The sequence below is a fragment of the Poromitra crassiceps genome, assembly GCF_964638095.1.
Source record: "Poromitra crassiceps genome assembly, chromosome: 11".
NCBI classification, from domain to species: Eukaryota; Metazoa; Chordata; class Actinopteri; order Beryciformes; family Melamphaidae; genus Poromitra; species Poromitra crassiceps.
The window spans coordinates 38,948,224-38,971,533 of NC_139643.1; the positions used below are offsets into that span (position 1 = coordinate 38,948,224).

General features: G+C 47.1%; 1 protein-coding gene across 1 annotated transcript in view; it reads left to right on the top strand.

Annotated features, from left to right (window-relative positions):
• csmd2 (CUB and Sushi multiple domains 2) overlaps nucleotides 1-23,310 on the top strand; it is a gene marked incomplete at both ends in the record, with an annotated part of 345,949 nt that overhangs the window by 141,073 nt on the left and 181,566 nt on the right. The window contains one exon of the mRNA XM_083645747.1: nucleotides 21,543-21,655. Coding sequence (XP_083501873.1) covers nucleotides 21,543-21,655 — 113 coding nt within the window. The remainder of the gene's footprint in view (nucleotides 1-21,542; nucleotides 21,656-23,310) is intronic.

The window sequence follows — 23,310 nt, forward strand, 5'->3', positions numbered from 1 at the left end:
TGAGTCATTCCTACGTGCTCAGAAAGCTACTCCTCTCTCAGCTTTCTTCCTGCTCGCTCCCTTCCCTACCATTGACTGCGCCTATCCCGCTCCCTCGCCATCCTTCCTTCAAGAACTCTCAAACCTCATACACCTGAGATGGTGGGTGGACAAGGAAAAAGCTGAAAAAACAACACATTCCAATACTCTGTAGAGAGAGAGAGAGAGAGAGAGAGAGAGCGAGAGCGCAATGCCACAAGGGATGGAAAATTGCATGATAAGATGAAAGGAGGGAGCGACGAGGACACCAGATGTCCATCTGCGCCTGATTGGCTCATTACCACATGCAGGAGACAGCCAAACAAGTGGCTCAGCACTGTGGAGAGGAAAATCACTTTTACAATCCAAGTAGGGATAATCTGCCTCTTCAGTACAAGCCCTGTGTTACAATAAGCATTATTACATAAGGGGAGGGGGAAATGGAGATTAGAAAATGACGGAGTAAGATTATGGAACGCAAATCAAAGCTTTTCGGGGGCTGTGGGTGCATTGCGCTCAGATGCTAACTGAAAAGCCTGATAATTAGCTTTTTTGAAGTGTGAAGAGAAGAATTGGGGCTGGGGCAGGAGGTTCAAATGACAAGCACATCGGCTCGGCCGGAGAAGGAGCATCAATAGGAAAACTAAAATAAACACATAAACAGACATGAGACGTGAAGCTTTTTGCGCCGATGACGTGTTGTGATCGTCCACAGAACAGAATTGGCGGCTTTTTTTGCTACAGTACGCCGCATACACAGTTCATGCTTGTAAGCCTGCCCCAAGGCCAGAGAAATACACTAGCGTAGATTGAATTTTCCCCGTGCGTTTGCAGGCACTGTGACTATGCTACATGATCAATGTCGCGGGGATCTGTCATCTGTCTCCATGTTCCGGCTCCGCTGATTGATGGTGCTCGCGCGGTTAGGGCTTTTACCTCGCTAGTACTTAGGGGTGACGCTCCAGCGTACTCTCTCTATTGCCTCTTTTCCCTGCGGGCCGCGGCCAATGAGCCGCATTTGCATAAGGGTGAGTGGAGTGTTTATTGCATATGTGGCCGCGATCATTTGGGAGAAATGTTGCCGTGCGATTGTGATGAATTGCACGGTGTTGATTCATTTCGGCCCGATCCAACTCGACGCTCGGGACCGGCGCTCCCCGCAGACGTTAGGCGACCCGGCGCATGTTTGTAACTATCGTGTTACACGATTTTACGATTCCAAGATGTTATATTCTTGCAAATGAGATTTTATGGAGACTTGTCTTCCTGTTCTTCACTCCATCTGAACGGATGCCAGAAAAGCCATCGCAGTGGGAGTTGAGGAGATGGGATAAAGAATCTAAAAAAAAACAAAAAACTATACGATAGTACAAGACGTGGAGTCCATTGCATGAGCTGTGTGAGCCAGAATAGTGCTGGAGAGGGTGATTTACTGTCGAGTGGAGCTGAAGTGTGTGGGTAGTGGCCATTGAATCCAAAAGTGATGTAGAAGTACAGAGATGGTAGCTGTTCTTTTCCATTCACTTTGGAGTGGTAGAAGTGTCTCCCTGTCATCCGTCCGCCCGGTCTGCTTTCTCACACTCCTCTGTTGATTCAAACAGATGAAGGCAACTAGAAAGAGACTCAAAAATGATGAGAAGTGAAGGGAATGCTGACCCCGTGGATTCCTTTTTTTATTTTTATTTTGAAATTATTGTTTGTTCCATGTCATCTTCTCTCCAATTGTACTTGGCCAAATGTGTCTGTAGGAGCGTCTGACCAAGCTGGAAGTACCGCCACTGGGAATTGAACCCGGGTCTCCGTGGTGGTAGGCGAGTGCTTTTACCTCTACCACTACTCAGACGCCCACATACAGTACTGATGCTTTATGAAGGCCTTGGATGGATTTTTATGGTCGTTATTGCTTTGTATATGTTTCCCACTTGTAGTTAATTAGGTTGCTTTATATTTTATGTCAACCTTTATGTACTGTGCCACCCTTTAGTGCTCAGGAGCCGTGGGGCTTATTGTTTTAACAGGAAAGTTCTGACTCTGCACTATTCACTGCCTCCATTTAAGAAAGTGCAAAGGAGCAGATTGTGTAGCAACACAAGTTTAAATGCCATTTAGCTTTATGAATGCCAGTAAGTTGCTATTACTGATGGGCCGCTGTTAAATCATGCATGCATTTAATGAGCGCATTAAAAAAGGTGCATATGTTTAGATTTACTCAAACCAACAGCAGACATTTCAGGTCAGCAGATTCAAGTAATACATCAGGATGAAAAGCACCAGCAAAGATCAATCCAGAAAGAAAAGGGATTCTATGCACATTTTCATCCCGTTGTTCCTTTTGTTTATATATTTGATTAATGGTGCATAAAATGAAATCTATCAATCCAAGTGAAATCTCACATCACCTTGAGAGTCTTTGTTGGCACAAAGAGAGACGTGCTTGTCATCAACAACGGTACATTCTGGATTGTCTTGGGTCTAAAAGACAAATCCCTCGACGCAAGACTGATAAAAGTGTCAGATGGTAAATAAAATGAACATAAAAAAAATGTAGAAAAAGACATTTTGCCTGGTGTCCAATTAGATTCTAACCTTGAAAAAGAGGGGCTGATGAGCACGTTGCCCCAGTTCCCTTCCCCCTGAACAGGCGCCCTGACCGACCACAGGAGGCGCTAGTGTGGCGACCAGGACTCGTACGCCACCGGCTTCCCACCCGCAGACACGGCCAATTGTGTCTGTAGGAATGTCTGACCAAGCCGGAAGTACCGCTGCCGGGAATTGAACCCGGGTCTCCGCTGTGGTAGGCGAGTGCTTATGGGCTGATAATTTCTAAGTAGTATATTGTGCATTATATGCTCCTGTATGTTGGTATTGGCATGCTTTCATCTGAGGTTTAATAAATTCTCTACGTGCACACACACACACACACACGCACACACACACACGCACACACACACACACACACAAAGACAAATAGACACCGACACAAAAACCCACAGATGTCTTTCTCGTCTCCTAGCATAATGTAGTTAGGCCTATTTCAGGATATGCTGGTCTCAGGGGAATACAACGTGCACACTGTTTGGGGGATTTGACAGTGTTGCAGGTTCAATATCATTAGCATGGCTTCACCTGTCTCCTCACATGCTGCACCATCTCATACTCTGAACAACAAACGGCTCATACACCGCAACAACAGCGGGAGAGAGAGAGAGAGGTAGATGGAGAGAAATGGAGAGAGAGAGAGGAATTGTCCAGCTTAGCGTATATCCCTTATACGCTTTGATCTTAACAAGCCAGTTCATCTATAAAGACTTGAAGTCTTGTTTTTCAAATTCACAAGAAGAAAATCTGGGGGCTGAGATGTGTTACTTGCTTGTGTAGTTTGTCTTGGATTAAGTGTCACTTCCTGGATGTTATAGGCTAATCTGCTTCGTTTCAACCTTTTTTTCATCAAGTTTTTCCCTTTTTCTCCCATTTTCTCTCCAATTGTACACTACTTGGCCAATTCCCTCCTGCTGTCCCGATCGTGGCTCCACCCCCTCTGCCGATCTGAGGAGAGCTGTAGACAAGCACATGCTTTCTCCCATACATGTGCAGTCGCCAGCCACTTCTTTTCACCTGAGAGCGAGGGGTTTCACCGGCAGTAATTAGTGCGCCGGAGGATCGTGCTATTCCCCCCAGTTCCCCTCTCCCCCTACAGGTGCCCTGAACAACCTGAGGAGGCGCTGGTGCAGCGACCAAGACTCATACCCCACCGGCTTCCCACCCGCAGACACGGCCTAATGTGTCTGTAGGAACGTCTGACCAAGCCAGAAGGGCCACTGCCGGGAATTGAACCCGGGTCTCCGCGGTGCTAGGCGAGTGTTTTATCTCTACACCAGTGATTCCCAACCTGTGGGCCGCGGCCCCCTGGTGGGCCGCGAAGGTATTGCAAGTGGGCCGCCAAATCATTTCCAAAAAAGTATGATTTTTGAAAAAAAAAAAAAAAAAAAAAACAATTTTTTTTTGAAAGATTTTGAAAAATCATACTTGAAAAAGTATGATTTTTGTTTCTTTGATGTTATTGCTTTTGCTTGAATTGAAGTTTCATCTTTACATCATCTTTATATTGGGTTTGTGTTTATTTGTAACCCTATCGATTTAATGGGCTTTCTTCTGATATTTGGATTTTGTTTGGATCTGATATTGGATGTCAAATTGTTATGAGAATGCATTTTTCCATTGTTGAAGGATACCGTTATTTATTAATCATTTGTTAATTAGCCTGTTACAGACAGCCCCTTGCTTGTCATTTCTGACATCTGTGTGGTGCTGATGGACAGCTCCTTGAATGATTGGTGTGTGTGTGTGTGTGTGTGTGTGTGTGTGTGTGTGTCTGTGTGTGTCTGTGTGTGTGTGTGTGTGTGTGTGTGTGCGTGTATGTGTGTGTGTGTGTGTGTGGACAGCTCCTTGAAAACTGTAATACTGAAGGTGTTGCAACATGTTACAGGTGCTGTGTTAGTGACTGTGGAGCTTCCAACATGTTTCTCCTGTATTCAGTTCAGTCCTTTATGTTCAATTTTCAATAAAAAAGTGCTCTGAGAACGCATTATATGGCCTTTGTATTTATGGGGTCGGAGGTGGGCCGCAAACATTTTTGAGACATAAAAGTGGGCCCTGAGTTGGAAAAGGTTGGGAACCACTGCTCTACACGACCCAGACGCCTCTGCCTTGTTTCAACATGTTTACACTTATTTCTAGAAAATTCCAAGTGAAGCTGTCTTGGAAATGAGTGCAGCCTTCCCACCCCACTGGCTTCTGAGACGAATTCTCACTCGTCACGACGGCCATTTCTCTCTGTGGAAGTTTAAAGTAACTCCGACACATTCTCCCATATGCCTCTCATGCCCTTCAGCTCCTTTCTCTGCCCTCCACGCATCACTGAGCGCTTCTCCACCTGCCTGCCTCTCTCTCTCTGTCTCTCTGTCTCTCTGTCTCTCTCTGTCTCTGTCTCTCTCTCTGTCTCTCTCTCTCTCTCTCTCTCTCTCCCTCTCTCTCTCTCTCTCTCTCTCCCTCTCTGTCCTCCCAGGCCTCCCGTTGCAGAGATGGGATGACGCGCTGTTGTTGTAATCGGCCCCTGGTTATTATTGGCGTTTGTTTATAGTTGTCTTTTATAGATCTACAGGGAAGGCTCAATTACCGCTGCCGCTTTCAAAAGTGACCTTGGAAACTCGTTTGTTTTCCTCCCGTTAACCACGAATCCAATACTGCCCGGAGACGATTACATTCATTGAGAAGTGTGCACACATTGTGGTAATGTGATTGTGTGTGTGCGCGTGCGCGTGTGTATGTGCGCGCGTGCGTGTGTGTATTCAGCATCCTGAAGGCAAGGTGTCATGTCGGCTGCGTGTGACAGAAAGCAAACGTAAGGGCAGAAAAGAGAGAGTTGAACAACTTCCACTTGTTGTCTTTTGCTTCACTTCAAACAAACAAACTAGCAGTTTGTTTGGGTGTGGCTCATTGTGTTGAGTGCCATGCAAACGTTCAATAATCCAAGCCAATAAGGTTGTGTATGGTTTCCTCATCAGCATTGTTCTGCAGCCAGCGGCAGTTCATTGCTTTAGCTCTATGTGACTCTGTGGCCACATCCACCTGCTCTATGTGACTCTGTGTCCACACCCACCTGCTCTATGTGACTCTGTGTCCACACCCACCTGCTCTATGTGACTCTGTGTCCACACCCACCTGCTCTATGTGACTCTGTGTCCACACCCACCTGCTCTATGTGACTCTGTGTCCACACCCACCTGCTCTATGTGACTCTGTGTCCACACCCACCTGCTCTATGTGACTCTGTGTCCACACCCACCTGCTCTATGTGACTCTGTGTCCACATCCACCTGCTCTATGTGACACTGTGTCCACACCCACCTGCTCTATGTGACTCTGTGTCCACACCCACCTCCTCTATGTGACTCTGTGTCCACACCCACCTGCTCTATGTGACTCTGTGTCCACACCCACCTGCTCTATGTGACTCTGTGTCCACACACCCACCTGCTCTATGTGACTCTGTGTCCACACACCCACCTGCTCTATGTGACACTGTGTCCACACCCACCTGCTCTATGTGACTCTGTGGCCACACCCACCTGCTCTATGTGACTCTGTGTCCACACCCACCTGCTCTATGTGACTCTGTGTCCACACACCCACCTGCTCTATGTGACTCTGTGTCCACACACCCACCTGCTCTATGTGACTCTGTGTCCACACCCACCTGCTCTATGTGACTCTGTGTCCACACACCCACCTGCTCTATGTGACTCTGTGTCCACACCCACCTGCTCTATGTGACTCTGTGTCCACACCCACCTGCTCTATGTGACACTGTGTCCACACCCACCTGCTCTATGTGACTCTGTGGCCACACCCACCTGCTCTATGTGACTCTGTGTCCACACCCACCTGCTCTATGTGACTCTGTGTCCACACCCACCTGCTCTATGTGACTCTGTGGCCACACCCACCTGCTCTATGTGACTCTGTGTCCACACCCACCTGCTCTATGTGACTCTGTGTCCACACCCACCTGCTCTATGTGACTCTGTGTCCACACCCACCTGCTCTATGTGACTCTGTGTCCACACACCCACCTGGACTTGTTCAGCAAGAGCGATAAATCTCATTGACACAGGGATCAATCGCACAAGTGGCACTAAACTCTTTCTTGATTATGAGACTGGTTTGCATTTTAGCAAAACTTTACAGCGGGACTGTGGCTGTGACTCAGGAAATAGAGCGCGTTGTCCAATAATCACTTTGAATGAAAGAGGTCGGTGGTTCAATCCCTGGTTCCTCCAGTCCACATATCGAAGTGTCCTCGGGCAAGATACTGAATGCCAAATTGCTCCCAATAGGTAGTGCCAGCACCCTGCGTGGTGGTGTATTGTCGCCATTGAGTTAGTTATTAAAGTTATTATTAGTTAGTTATCCTTTATTTATCCCCTTGGGGAAATTCATCCTCTGCATTTGACCCATCCTCTACTAGGAACCTTCCTAGAACTAGGAGCAGTGGGCAGCCGCAGTGCAGCGCCCGGGGACCAACTCCAGTTCTTTTGCCAGTACCTTGGTCAGGGGCACTGACAGGAGTATTAACCCTAACATACATGTCTTTCTTTGAGAGAGTGTGAAAATGGGTGAATGTAGGAATATTCTAAAGTACTTTGGATAAAAGCGCTATAATGCAGTCCAAGAATGCCCCATCAAGGTGGAGCGACTTCAAAGCGAAGTGGAATGCTTTTGCCAGATCACCACCAAGTCCTAAACTCAATCCGTGTCACTGGCAGACAGGACACATTGTTTGATGTGACTATGTCATGTCCTTCTAAGAGAAATCAGATCACATACACTCTGCTTCAGATGTGCACTTGTGTGGCTACTACACATCTCTCTTTGGTATAAGGAAATGAAATAGCATGGCCGAGTAGCCAATGAGCTTACTCCTCATTTGCATGGGCATTGATGTTGGAAGAATAAATCCGAAATCAAAGCACCCCTGCCGTCATATTTGGAAAAGTGGTTTATGAGTGAGTGTGCAGGAAGTGTGGAATACTGGCCGTTCAGACCAAGACACTTTTCGCAAATCCGCACGACCACAGAGATGACATACAAAGGCAATGCAATGGGATTTTGTTAACTTTGGAAAACGTACATGAGTGAAGCTTTTCAATAATTTTTCAAGTGTGTATTCAGGGAGTTCTCCTTATGTTTCTCCTCATGCCTGAGTTGGGTTAGCACGCCTATTTCCATTGGAGTTACATCGAACATCAAAACATGTATTTGAGGGAAGCCTCAAGCTGGGCTTGAAGACATTTGAAAGGGTGAAAGAATGAAAAACGAGAGAAGAAGAGGAGGGAGTGAAGATGAAGGCCGATGATGTGTTGTTCAATCAGTGTCCATCCTGTGTTCCATGGGCAGAGGAGCAGAGGAATATCCCTCAGAAGATTTAACAAGGCCGTGTGATGAAGCCTGGGGCCTGCTCATGAATACTACATGAAGCCTGGGAGAGGAAGCAGAACAGACATTTTGGCTCTGTTGGGGCAGGGAGTCGACAAAGAGAGTAGAACACGTTGGCTCTGATGGATCGCCAGCTTCACTGGTTTGGCCAAAGGGAGGTTCTGACTCGCTGTGCAAGGCCTTGTTGCCCTGAGGCCTTCAATACAGTATGCAGTACAGACTCATGAGAACCAACTGGCCCGAAGGCTTCTCTTAACTCTATGGCCCTGGCTGAATTACAGCATCATCTGCACGCTTTCCACTGCCTGGGTGGTGGTTTCTGAAGAAATGAATGAAAGTGTTGAGCTTCCTATGTTGTTTTGAGCGAGGGCTTTGGTGGTTCTTTTTAAAAGCCCAGTGGAGACATGGAGCTCTCTCACTTACATCTGAAGGTCACAGCTCCACCCCTTATACTGCCATGCTGGACTCAAGGCTGTTCCACACTGATTAGATTTGCCACAGACGGATTGTGTGTGTGTGTGTGTGTGTGTGTGTGTGTGTGTGTGTGTGTGTGTGTGCACCTTGCGGTTGAGTCTGGGAAGACAAAAGACTGAGGGAGCACACCCTGACAGAGAAGCAAGCTGTGGCGGCACGCTTTGAGGCAGCCTTCTGATCAACTGGACTTCTGCCCGCCTCCAGCAGTTGTGAGGAGGTGCCGGTCGTCTAGGGTTCCCCCTCGCCATGGGAATCATCTCCTCTGCAACCACGTCAGTGGCGTTGGGAGAAGCGCGCCCCTTATGCCACTTAACAAAAAAAAAACATCTCTGCGCAGGTGTCTTCTGCTGCAAATAGGAGAAGATGGTCATCACCGGATACGATGGAGAACCAGAGAGAGAGAGAGAGAGAGAGAGTGATGCGTACTGCATGCATACTGTGTTCAAAAACATGAATGTTTGTTGTGTTGTGCACTTGCGTGTGTGTGTGTGTGTGTGTGTGTGTGTGTGCGCGTGTGCGCGCGCCTCTGGCTGGGCTAGCCTGTGCTCATTAGAATGCTGAAAGTTGAGGCTTTAAAGTCACTGTGACCCCTGGTCTGCTGTAAGCACCAGACCTGCATACTGAGCAGAACACTGATTGATCTGACTAAGTAGCTGCAATTAACAGAGACGCTCAGAGCCAGGACTGGCCCTGTCTCCAGCCGACACACACACACACACACACACACACACACACGTGTGGTCATCAAACGCTAGATCAAAATGAATTCATGCGCTGAACACTGACCCCCAAAGCGTTTGAACCTGATATGGAGGTAGTCACCTCTGACACCTAAACTCCGCCCATTACTGATTATGCATAGAATCATTTAACACCTTGCCCCTAGAACAGAAAACAGATGACATCAAATGATGAATATAAAGCAGAAATGTTGGTAAAGGTTGCTGAATTGCCTGATGACAATGACCTTTGTTAAAACCCTGAAAGGCATTAATGATTTAATGAATCCTCATCGTTGACTGTGCCAGTCAAATGATTTGACTGCTGTTGCATTTTCCAAGGACCCTCGATCATAGAAGAGAAACAGACGGAACAGGGATCTGAAAATCTGTCTCCAGATACCTGGTGGAAACCAGGGGCAGAACATGGGGACGTTCCCTAAGTTAAGTTATACTTTATTGTCCCTGTGGGGAAATTCATCCTCTGCATTTGACCCATTCTCTGGAACCTTCCTAGAGCTAGGAGCAGTGGGCAGCCACAGTGCAGCGCCCGGGGACCAACTCCAGTTCAATCACCAGTGCCTTGGACAGGGGCACTGACAGGAGTATTAACCCTATTTGATGGTATGTATTTGATGGTAGCAGGAAACCCACAGGAACACGGGGAGGACATGCAAACTTCACACAGAAAGGACCTGGGACAGAACGTGGTTGGAACCCGGGACCTTCTTGCTGTGAGGCAACAGTGCTAACCACTGAGCCACCGTGCCATCACCTACACAGGTCATAACTTAAGCACTGAACCATTTAGTAGACCATTGATTAATGTTGATAATGTGCGTTGAATTGAAAATAAGACTCTGCAGCAGTCTGTTTTTCAGAAAGTGCTGTGTCGGGTTCACAGCAACCCCCCCGTTGGCTATTGCGATCACCTTGCCCTTGCCCAAAATATATTTCTCGGACAGTCATCAAAGTGTGAGTCAGAGCGAGGAGCTTTGGGGCCTGGAAACAGGAAACTGATTTAGAACTGCCCTCTCGAGACTATTCCACATCAAATCTAATATGGTCAGCTAGACGGAGGGGCAGAGGGTGAGGTGAAAAGGAAGTATTGGACTAGCCGCAACTCCCTTCAGGAGCCCTCTATCAATCTGCTCAGCACTCTGGATTCAAGGATTCAAGGATTCAAGATTTATTAAGTGTCCCAAAAGGGCAAATTGGATTGCAGGAAGCGTAGTACGAAGTACATACATAAAAACAAATAAGACAAAAAGAACATTGTAAAAGCAGTCTAGAGCAGCAGTTTAAAGTGCAACACAATAGTTAAAGTGCAAATGACACAATAGTTAAAGTGCAAATGACAACAGTAGCAACGATCTAAAGTGCACAGTAGAGATATAAAGTGCATAGTAGCAAAGTGCAGTTCACTCACAGCAGCACATTTATATCACAAGAAAGAGCTACAATGTATCATTGTATTAAAGCACAAGAGAAAAAAAAAAAGAGAAAAAACCTCAGTCCAGACCAAAGGGCAGACAAAGTATATAATACAGATATACTGTATTGTACCCCTAAGAATAAATAAAGATAAAAGAATAAAAGAATAAAAGGATAAAATAAATAAATAACAGCAACAGCAGATGGGGAGACATTACATTTGTACCCCAGCAGCGTTCAACGCTCTGATAGAGACAGGCACAAAGGAATTTCTGTACCTGTTCTTTTTAACTATGGGGGCACGAAGGCGGAGCCCGGAAGGAAGCAGCTCATATTCGAACCTCAGAGGGTGGGCATCATCTGATCGGATGGACTCAGCTTTCTTCAGCACCTGTTTATTACAGATCTGGTCCAGGCTTCTGAACTGGGTTCCGGCTATTTTTGAAGCCACCTTCACTATTCTCCCCAGGGAGTTCTTGTCTTTAGTACAAAGATTACCATACCAGCAGATTATGGAAAATGATATGACAGACTCCACAAAAGCACTATAGAACATTTTCATCAAAGTTTTATCAACCTGAAATTTGGCCAGCTTCCTAAGGCAGTAAAGGCGCTGCTGACCTTTCTTACACAGCATGTCGGTATTCAGATCAAACTTCAGCTTGCTGTCAATTACCGTACCCAGATATTTGTAGTCTGTCACTATATCGACAGGCTGACCGTTGACAAAACTGCTCTGGGGAACAGGGGGGGAACGTCGAAAATCAATACAAACCTCTTTCGTTTTGGAAACGTTGAGTTCCAAGGAAGCGTTTTCGCACCAAGAAACGAAGTCGTCAATGACTTGGCCGTGTCCTACATCATCATCGCCAAGCAGACTGACGATGACAGAATCGTCAGCGTACTTGACGATGAATCTGTTGGCGAAACGGCTGCGACAGTCGTTGGTGTATAGAATATATAAGAAAGCAGATAAAACACAGCCTTGGGGCGAGCCAGTAGAGGACAATAAGATACTGGACAGTATCCCATTGACCCTCACCTGCTGAGATCTATTCGTTAAAAAGTCTAGAATCCAACCAACGAGGCACTTATCCAGACCGAAAAAGCTGGTTAATTTCTCGACCAGAATGTGTGGCTGGATGGTGTTAAATGCTGATGAAAAATCAGCAAAGAGCAGCCTAACGTGATTCTTACTGCCCTCTAGATGCTTGAATATGAGGTTCAGTAAGGTGGCTGTAGCATCCTGCACGCCTCTATTAGCACGATAGGCAAACTGAAGTGGATCGAGCAAAGAGTCAGTTTTTGTTACTAGCTCATCCTTCACTAGCCTCTCAAACTGTTTCATGACCAGGGAGGTTAGGGCCACTGGCCGGAAGTCATTAAGTGATTTTGGATTGTTGCACTTGGCAACAGGAACAAGAATGGATTTTTTCCAAAGGGACGGCACCCTCTGCTGGCGGAGTGACAGATCAAAAATATGGCTGAAAATGGGACCTAATTGCTCAGCACATACCTTTAAAATACGCCCGCTTAAGTTGTCTGGGCCAGGGCTTTTTTTAGGTTTGCACCCTTTGAGACGTCTTATCACCTTTTGCTCGTCGAAGAAGGGGTTCAAAGGGGGGGCCAGAAGGAGACTGTCTCTCAACACAGAGTGTTTCTCACTAAAATCGCGAGTCTCAAATCGACCATAGAAGTCATTAAAACTCTGAGCCATATCAGCATCAGACTGAAAACCATTTAACTGTATATTCTTCTTACTACCTACCTTGAGCCCAGTAATACATTTCATACTGTCCCAGGCGGAACCTAGATTATTTGTACGGAGTTGAGACTCTATTTTCTCCTTGTATTTCCTTTTACTTTTCCATATCTCCTGTCTAATCTCCTTCTGCAGGCTGCGCATCTCAGACAGTTTTCCTTCTCTGAAGGCCTTTCTCTTACGGCTCAGGAGCGTTTTAAGGGCCTTAGACACCCAGGGCTTACTATTAGGAAAGATCTTAATCTTTTTATCTGGAATCACAATGCTTTCACAATAATGGGACCAGCTACTAACAACATCAGTCAGTTCATCAATGTCTACAGAGGATTCTTGAAACATCTCCCAGTCAGTGGAGTCAAGGCAACCTTGCAGAGTTAAACAGGCATCATCGTTCCAGTCTTTAACAGTGATAGTCTGCACCTTACCACGTTTTAATGCTGTACGATAGACAGGAATTAGATGAATGCAATTATGATCGGACAGACCTAAAGGAGGGAGGGGGATGGATTTGTATGCACCTTTGATGGAGCCATAACATAAGTCCAGTGTTTTATTGAGTCTTGTTGGGCAAGTGACATACTGATGAAAGTCTCTGAGTGTATTCTTCAGAGTGCAGTGATTCATGTCCCCTAGAATGATATTGGGAGCATCAGGAGAAATGGATTGGAGTCTTTGTACAACTTGATAGATAGTTTCACAGGCTTTGCTCTCATTCGCCTTCGGATGAATATAAACAATTGTCACAAACAGCTGGGGAAACTCACGAGGCAGATAAGGTGGGCGGAGTGACACAGAGAGCAGCTCTATATCGGCAGTACAGATTTTCTCCCGGACAATGACAGATTTGCACCATCGCTTATTAATATATAAACATACCCCGCCTCCAGAGGACTTGCCTGTTGCCACTGGATCTCTATCCAGCCGGAAAGGAGACCCGAAGCCTTCAGTCTCAAGGTCCGTGTCCGAGTCCCTATCAGACAACCAAGTCTCGGTGAAGGCTAAAATACAGGCATCACGAAAGTCATGATTATGTCGGACCTGTGCCTGAAGTTCATCAGTTTTGTTACGCAGGGATTGAGCGTTCGATAAGATGATTGAAGGCAGCGGAATACGGGAGAGCGGCTGGTTTTTCAGCTTCAAACGAGCGCCGCCACTTCTCCCCCGCTTCCTAATCCTGGACCTACGATCACGTCCCCCGGGGAGGTCCGGAGAGCCTGTAGACCGGAGCCCATCAAAGCTGGGAAGTGAAAGGTCAGCCGGAGGATCGTATGTGTTCCACTGTAAAAGTAGCTCCCTGCTATACTGGAGTCTGGCCGGGCGCTCGGGAGTCAGAAGCGTGTAACCCAGGCTCCAGACTAGGTGAAACGCCAGCCACGCCAAAAACGTAGCATAGTAATCCATGCTTGCTGCTTAGTGAGAGTCACCAAGCAGAGAGTTCCCAGGGACAGCAGGCTCTTGAGCCTCCCAGGCCCCTAAGAGAGAATTCCTGTGTCGCCGAGCTCTGTAGAGAGGCCGCTGGGTCCCACGGTGAAGAAAGACGGGACGCTTTGCGGCTGGTGTCAGCGTGAGGGAAGCTAGCTTGCTAGCTGGTAGGGTAGCTAGCCTGCTACCAAATACCAACGGGCGCAGACGATGGCAGAGATTTCTTGGATCAGCGGGCTTCTGTAGAAGGGTTCCCGATTAGCCGAGCTCTGTAGAGGTAGAATTCTACCGGAGTTTCTTGGTATAGGAGGACAGTTAGTAGAGATAAGTCCTCTGGCTATCGGTACAACAGGAGCCGTGGTGTTAGCTCTGTTAGCTTAGCACAGGATACTGGGAACAAGAAAGACCGAAGATTCAATGCAGCGTTACTAACGATTGTTGCAGAGCAGACTTCAGTTGTAGGAACACTTAAACTTGAACACAATGGACTGCTAGTACTCGAAGACGTAAAAAACAACATAAAAACAACATAAAACACTACACTTGCTGCTGGTCGCTGCATGAGCATGCGCCCGAGTCAACCGGAAGTGACTCGTCCTTCACACAGCACCACAGCTCTGGTGCTCCCCCTGGTGACTGGAGCTTTTATGTTTGGAGAAGAGTGAAAGAAGGAACTAGAGGTCACCTTGGGTCAAAGGCATCTTTACGGTAGCCTCATAGTTGGTGGCAACACGCTGGCGTAGTGGTAGCAATGCCACCTCACAGTAACAAGGTCCTGGGTTCGATTCCCATCTATGTCGCTACTGGCACTAATGTGTCTTGTGCCCAGGTGGGCTATCTCGTGAAAAGGGTACCTTTCTGTGTGGAGTTTGCATGTTCTCCAGATAACATCAATAAGAACCCAGACATCGTCTGACCAGCGATGGACGAGACACAAGTAGGTCCCCGCGCGGGCGCTGTATTCAAAGCTGCCCTCTGCTTCCTGGCTGTCCTCCGGAGGAAGAACTGCCTTGATTGGGTGAAATAAGCAGTAATCAACCGTGGACTTTGTGTGTCTGGCTGCTGCATCACCGTACAGTACGCAGGGATTGTGGTGTGCATGCAACATGCAAAGACAAGCATGTCCTTGTCCAAATAAAGACGAGCATGTCCTTGTCCAGTTTACTTACTTACTTAGTAGTCAACCAAATCTTAGTGGCATATCCAGCAGTCCCCTGTCCTCTGCCACAGCTCATCAGAATATCCAGCAGTCCCCTGTCCTCTGCCACAGCTCATCAGGATATCCAGCAGTCCCCTGTCCTCCACCACAGCTCATCAGAATATCCAGCAGTCCCCTGTCCTCCACCACAGCTCATCAGAATATCCAGCAGTCCCCTGTCCTCTGCCACAGCTCATCAGAATATCCAGCAGTCCCCTGTCCTCTGCCACAGCTCATCAGAATATCCAGCAGTCCCCTGTCCTCTGCCACAGCTCATCAGAATATCCAGCAGTCCCCTGTCCTCTGCCACAGCTCATCAGAATATCCAGCAGTCCCCTGTCCTCTACCACAGCTCATCAGGATATCCAGCAGTCCCCTGTCCTCTGCCACAGCTCATCAGAATATCCAGCAGTCCCCTGTCCTCTACCACAGCTCATCAGAATATCCAGCAGTCCCCTGTCCTCTGCCACAGCTCATCAGAATATCCAGCAGTCACCTGTCCTCTGCCACAGCTCATCAGAATATCCAGCAGTCCCCTGTCCTCCACCACAGCTCATCAGAATATCTAGCAGTCCCCTGTCCTCTACCACAGCTCATCAGGATATCCAGCAGTCCCCTGTCCTCTACCACAGCTCATCAGGATATCCAGCAGTCCCCTGTCCTCTACCACAGCTCATCAGGATATCCAGCAGTCCCCTGTCCTCTACCACAGCTCATCAGGATATCCAGCAGTCCCCTGTCCTCTACCACAGCTCATCAGAATATCCAGCAGTCCCCTGTCCTCTACCACAGCTCATCAGGATATCCAGCAGTCCCCTGTCCTCTGCCACAGCTCATCAGGATATCCAGCAGTCCCCTGTCCTCTACCACAGCTCATCAGGATATCCAGCAGTCCCCTGTCCTCTGCCACAGCTCATCAGAATATCCAGCAGTCCCCTGTCCTCTGCCACAGCTCATCAGAATATCCAGCAGTCCCCTGTCCTCTGCCACAGCTCATCAGAATATCCAGCAGTCCCCTGTCCTCTACCACAGCTCATCAGGATATCCAGCAGTCCCCTGTCCTCTGCCACAGCTCATCAGAATATCCAGCAGTCCCCTGTCCTCTACCACAGCTCATCAGGATATCCAGCAGTCCCCTGTCCTCTGCCACAGCTCATCAGAATATCCAGCAGTCCCCTGTCCTCTGCCACAGCTCATCAGGATATCCAGCAGTCCCCTGTCCTCTACCACAGCTCATCAGAATATCCAGCAGTCCCCTGTCCTCTGCCACAGCTCATCAGAATATCACGCCACAGTATTTTCCTCATGGCTGCATATTAATGGGAGTTGAACCCGGCTCAAATTGCCCTTTACTGTAATTCAATGGGACATTTTAATGTGTCCCTATGGTGAACGCAATTGGACAGAGCGATTGCCGTGGAAACACTGTGTGTGTGTGTGTGTGTGTGTGTGTGTGTGTCTGTGTGTGTGTGTGAACTCATATGCGTGGGTTAGAGGGAGTAGTGTGCAGGATTTGTATCTGGTTTCTCTTTATGGTATAACAGGGTCACATGACGGTATTTAGCTCGTTGGTGCTTTGCTAACCTGTGTGAAGATGCCTGTGTTCTTGGGCACGTTCTCAGTATAAGTGTAACATTAAAAAAAATCCCCCCTCCCCACATTTTCTCCCCAATTTTATTTAACCAATTCCCCCTGCTGCCCCGGTCATCGCTCCACCCCCTCTGCTGATCTTGGGAGAGCTGTAGACTAGCACATGCTTCCTCCGATACAAGATTCAAGATCTTTATTGTCAAATTTTTATGTTGGGGGGTCTCTGTTACAAGACATAGGTCCATAGTCACAATTATACTTATGTAAATAAGTCAATAGCATGTGCAGTCGCCAGCCTCTTCTTTTCACCTGACAGCAAGGAGGGTCACTGGCAGGATGTAGCACGTGGGAGGATCACACTATAACGGTATAACCCCCAGTTCTCCTCCCCCGGGACAGGCGCACCGACCGACCAGAGGACGCACTAGTGCAGCGACAGACACGGCCAACTGTGTCTGTAGGAAGGACCGCTACTGGGAATTGAACACGGGTCCCCGCGGTGGTAGGCCAGTGCTTTTACCTCGACACTAGTAGCCAGTGAGCGCAGTGTACCATTAAATTGTCTTTGTGCATGAGATTTTGCAACAACGATTTTTGAACTGTCTCAGGGTCCGGCTATAAGCGTCCGCCAGCCGGGGGCGATCCTGGTGCTCTCCTCCTCCCTGCTTGTACCACTCTGAGCGTACACGTGCCAGACAGTGCGCCAGGCGAGCCCCCTCGCCCCTTGTCACCCCCCCCCGCTGCCCCCCATTCTCTTAAGTGATAAAACATCCCCCCAGGCACGCAGACGCACTTTATCGCTGCCTGCACTCGCCGCCGTAAATCAAGGCCAATGTCATATGACAAGGTTTCACATTTCCACCCCACTTTCATTAGCCTATGCCATGCAACCTCCAGGCCCCAGTGAAAGGCAGGCAAATAATAATCCAATCAGATCAATCAATAAATTATCCCTTATGTTAGAAAAAGGAAAGAAAAAACATAAGCAGAGAGGAAACTAATTCCAGTAAAGGCAGAGAGGGCTGTGTGTGATTGATTTGGCGTGGGACATTAATCTTGTTTCTGAGCTCACTCTGTATACCCATCTGTTATGCTACGGATGAAGGGCCAGGCGATGTGTGTAAGGGCAGGCGTTAGTCGCGGGGCGCTTATTGAAGGGAAGTACATCCCAGAGAGTTGAACTTTGACCCTTCAGCAGCACGCGCTACCTGTCCTCTATGGCAATCATGGTGTGGTCGAGAGGCCGTGTTGTAAATCTGTCTGGCAGATTATATGATTTTAAAGCTGTTCATGCAGGAGACACAGGTGCCAGCATTCCTGCTTTTCCACACAGAGCTGATCGCGATTAAATTCACCAGCTAATTGAACTTTACTATTCTCCCACCTCACTCATGTATTTTAGGCCATGTCCACACGTACATGGGTATTTTTGAAAACGTCACTTTTGGAAAACTCCACCCAAGGCGGAGATTTTTAATATCTCCATTTCCCTGTATTTGTGTGGACAGGCAAAATGGAGATTAATTCAAATACACCGACATCATAGTGTGTGGATATAGCGGCTACAGTATAGCCATATAGACTGTCTGGGGAAACACCCCTGCTACGGCTACTAGCTAGCGGGGATTGATGTCCATATAAGGCCATGCGTGTCATGCAGGTGTCTCCCCTCGCTGGCGCAGACAGATTCAACATGCTGTCAGCTCACTCCTGTAGTTAGGCTACTGTTGGGTTTACCCTACACTCACCGGGAGTCTCCATGACGAAAAATGAAAAGTGTGTTCTCTGGGTTTGTGTTTTAATCGCTTTTGCATTCTCGTGTGGACAGAGAGGTTCTATAAACATGTTGGTGTGTGGACACCAACATGTTTTTTTTTTTTTTTTTTTTTTCCCTTATCTCTGTTTTCCACTATGTATGTTACATGATCTTATGGTTGTTATTTTCTGTATGTACGTCGCTTTGGAGAAAGGCGTCTGCCAAATGAAATAAAGTAAAGTAATGTAAAGTAAAGACACGGTGTGTTTCTGTTTTCAAACGGAGGAGGAAAAACCATGTTTTGAAAATTCCTGTGTCCGTGTGTACTAGGCATTAAATTAATAATCTGCGACATTTCCATATTGCGCCGGTTTTGCTACTCTCACCTGTTGACACAACACAGTAGTGATTAAACCTATACCCATGTTTGCTGTTCCATACACATGGGGCTGTACAGTAGGTCTTTCCCGTGAGAAAATGCTAGACATAAAGGATGTGATGTGTTTTACATCACAAGAGGCAGCAACAGTTTGTCCTGTGATTAGTTGTTGATCCATTAGAGCTACAGTAGATAGGCTCATTATCTGTCCTTTGAGACATGCTTGTGATAGATAGATATAGATGAATGAGTTTGTCTTTGTCTTGGGCTCAATAAAATAAGAACTGCGTAGTTAATATAATGCAGCATTGCAATAGCCACTATGGCTGAATTGATGGAAAAAAGCATGTTTTACTGGCAAGTGATCTTTTGGAAATGCATTCTGAAAACACCGGAGTTATAAAGCAATTAATTATGAGAAAGAAAGAATCTTGCATATCAGCAGAACCAAAAAATCCATGTTCAGAAAGTGCATTAAATAAAAACAAAAATAGCAACGTTAATTATCATTAACATCAACTACTGTATGAAACCATTTGTTGCCGTGTTATTAGAGTGAGGTGAAGAAATCCCCTTGATGGCTGTTTGCTGTTTTGTTAGTCGTCCTGCTCGTGTACATAGGATGTGCTCAGTTAATCAGCTAAATGGATCTAATGGGAGATAATGCGTCTGTGCATATCGGTGACACACAGGGCCTCGCGTGGAGCGTTACCCCTATATCACTGTGACACACAGGGCCTCGCGTGGAGCGTTACCCCTATATCACTGTGACACACAGGGCCTCGCGTGAGCTGGGGGAGGGGATTTTATGCAGTGCGGACACGCAGAACACAGAAACAAGCATGTTATGTGCTGTTGACGGCCCCAACGAGGGCCTCTTTCCCCCGGATAGGAAATGGGGGTCGGGTAGGGTCGGCTGGAGGTCGTCGGCAGCGCGGGTCACCGGGTCACCGGTAATCCACCTGATTTACAGCTGGAGAGATGGAGGTCGGGTGATGAAAGCAGCCGCGGGTGACAGGCGAGACCGTTTTCACACCTCCATTCTCTCTGCTCTCTGCTCGCAGGGTGGCTGGAAAAATTCACAGGCATTTTGATACGCCAGGTCTTACTCTGCTTTTCTTTTTTCCTCCCCATCTCCCTAAGACTCTGTCTCCCCCTCTCCTCCCCTCTCTCCCCCTCCATCCCTCCCAGTGCGTTTGGGTTCAGCTTAACTGATTAGCTATGCTACAGTAAGGCAGCAGCCCCGCTGCGGTGAGAGCTCACTTGATAAACTGAGCGGGCCTTGTCCTCATCAAAATAACAGCTAATTCTGGCAAGACCCAGAAACCCACATGCTTAGTTTGAGTTGATCCTCGGAGAGCTCCACAGGGCAGTCTGTAGCAGTTAGATATCTCCTCCAGACACCCTCACCGGGCTCAACTTCTTCTTACACTACATCCCTGTCTATTTTGTGGGAACTGTGTACCAAAAGCGTTTTCTTCTTCTGCCCCTGCGGGCAACGTTGCAAAAAAAGAATGAGTTTTAGCATTTAAAGTGGAGCAGATATTAGCTTGAAAAATGTGTCTCCTACCTCTTTTCCACTCCTTTTCTCAGTTGTATTTATTATGAAAAAAATTCACTTGTCTACCTTTTGCTCTCTCTCTCATCCTTTCCTCCCGCCTGGGTGTTTGTTCCTCGGGGGGCTTAATGAGTGCTGGGTAGAGGTCTCCCCCAATGCGCTCCTCCTCTGTAGAGTGAGGCTGACGGTTAGGGTGCGGAGACAGGGCGGACACAGTTGGGGGAATCTAATTTACAGGTGGGAGATTGGAATGCGTGTGGGTACGCGCTTGTGGGTTGGTGTGTGTGTGCGTGCGTGTGTGTGTGTGTGTGTGTGTGTGCGCACATGTGTGTGTGTGTGTGTGTGTGTGTGTGTGTGCGTGTGCGTGTGTGTGTGCGTGCGAAGTTGTGTTTGTGTGTCTGGAGATAAAAGGTGGTGTCCCCAAATGCCTTTGGCTTTAACAGCTGAACAAGTGCCTGGTAAGCACAGACCCTCATTAGCATACAGCTCAGGAGGCACTTTAAGTGTTTGTAAAGTATAATTCACCGTGGCTTTGTCAAACCCATAAAAGGAGCATCCTTTCTGTGCTGGTCTCTCCCTGTGCCCTTTTTTATTGGCTTATAGTTTGCTTAACAGTCACAGTATACTGCACTTCCCCTCGGGCACCATGACCCTTCGTCTTATAGATCTTAAAAGGGGCTGCGGCTACCTGTAGCATTTTAAGATCAATAAATTGTTGCTAGATAAATTTTGAGACGTTAATACAATTACCATAAACAAACAAGACCATCGTCAAGAAGATTTGAAGCTTCTGCCAGCCTCTATACACTGCATTAACATTCTCTATAGATGCAATCATCTCATTTGTTTATGGTAATTACAGCTGTGTCGATCAATCGATTAGTCGATCGACAGAAAATTAATCGCCAACTATTTCTATAATCGATAATTTGTTTAGACTAATTTTTTATGAAACAAATAGTACAATTATCCCATTCCACCTTTATAAAATAATATAGTCTGGTTTCTTTAGTTTTCTATGACAGTAAACAATCATTAGTTGCAGCCCTAATGGTAATTATGTTAAGGTATCACAAGTGATTTGACGATAATATACTGATTGTAAAAAATAATAATAAAACAAAACATGTATTAATTTATTCAATGATGTACACTACAGTTTGCAACTCGCTACATAGTGAAATGCAAATGTCATTCCCTTAACGGCCTGTTCTCTTCTCTGTCTGTATGTCTGCAGGTTCACTGGCCCCAACCTTCCCTCGCCCATCATCAGCAGCAAGAACTGGCTGCGACTGCACTTCACCTCCGATGGCAACCACAAGTTGAGAGGCTTCAGTGCCCAGTACCAAGGTAAGCCCCGATTAGACAACCGCCCAGTACCAAGGTAAGACCTGAGCTTTAGTGCCCAGTATAAGAACCGAGCAGAGAACCACCCAGTACCAAGGTAAGACCTGAGCTTTAGTGCCCAGTATAAGAACCGAGCAGAGAACCACCCAGTACCAAGGTAAGACCTGAGCTTTAGTGCCCAGTATAAGACCTGAGCAGAGAACCACCCAGTACCAAGGTAAGACCCGAGCTTTAGTGCCCAGTATAAGAACCGAGCAGAGAACCACCCAGTACCAAGGTAAGACCTGAGCTTTAGTGCCCAGTACCAAGGTAAGACCTGAGCTTTAGTGCCCAGTATAAGACCCGAGCAGAGAACCACCCAGTACCAAGGTAAGACCTGAGCTTTAGTGCCCAGTATAAGAACCGAGCAGAGAACCACCCAGTACCAAGGTAAGACCTGAGCTTTAGTGCCCAGTATAAGACCCGAGCAGAGAACCACCCAGTACCAAGGTAAGACCTGAGCTTTAGTGCCCAGTATAAGACCCAAGCAGAGAACCACCCAGTACCAAGGTAAGACCCGAGCTTTAGTGCCCAGTATAAGAACCGAGCAGAGAACCACCCAGTACCAAGGTAAGACCCGAGCTTTAGTGCCCAGTATAAGAACCGAGCAGAGAACCACCCAGTACCAAGGTAAGACCTGAGCTTTAGTGCCCAGTACCAAGGTAAGACCTGAGCTTTAGTGCCCAGTATAAGACCCGAGCAGAGAACCACCCAGTACCAAGGTAAGACCCGAGCTTTAGTGCCCAGTACCAAGGTAAGACCCGAGCTTTAGTGCCCAGTACCAAGGTAAGACCCGAGCTTTAGTGCCCAGTACCAAGGTAAGACCCGAGCTTTAGTGCCTAGTACCAAGGTAAGACCCGAGCAGAGAACAAGTACCAAGGTAATGTTGGCTGTAGATTAAAACAAGATTCAAAATGTCATTACCATCACTCTCAATGTTGACATTTTATTCTTTATTATCTGTAATTTACAAAACGAGCATATCATTACATATTGATTGTAGTAAAAGCCTGGCAATGCTTTTCCCAACCAACCAGCCAACTTTGTAATATGATTAGCTATTTCAACTGCAAAATATCCACATTAAAAAGTCATTTAGTTAAATGCTGAGTCTCAAAATCGTATTATGCTTAAAACAATTGGGGGGCGGTCGGAGCATAGGGGTGAGATCATTCCATTTCCCAGGGCAAATCAACTTGAATTCCCTTGAATTGAGTGGCATTGCCTTTGATACTAATGGAGTAATGTGCATTATATCAACATATTGCCATTATAGTGGCATTACAGTAGCTCTCTCCATTGGCAGTTCCCCCCAATTGCTTTCAACAAAACAAGATATGAAGACTCAGTACTATAACCACACAAGACCGCACTAATGTGTATACAGCGCACACACACGAGCACACCTACACACACACACACACACACACACACACACACACACACACACACACACACACACACACTCACTCCTCTCTCCCTTCTATCCCCAGTCCCATTACTCTCAGAGGTTCAGGGGTCACCGTTGAGAGGGGATGAGCGGGGAAAAAGGATTAGTCCGCCCGCACAAAAAGACAATCTCTAAGGATCTCACCTCTAGTCATCCACTCAGAGATTCA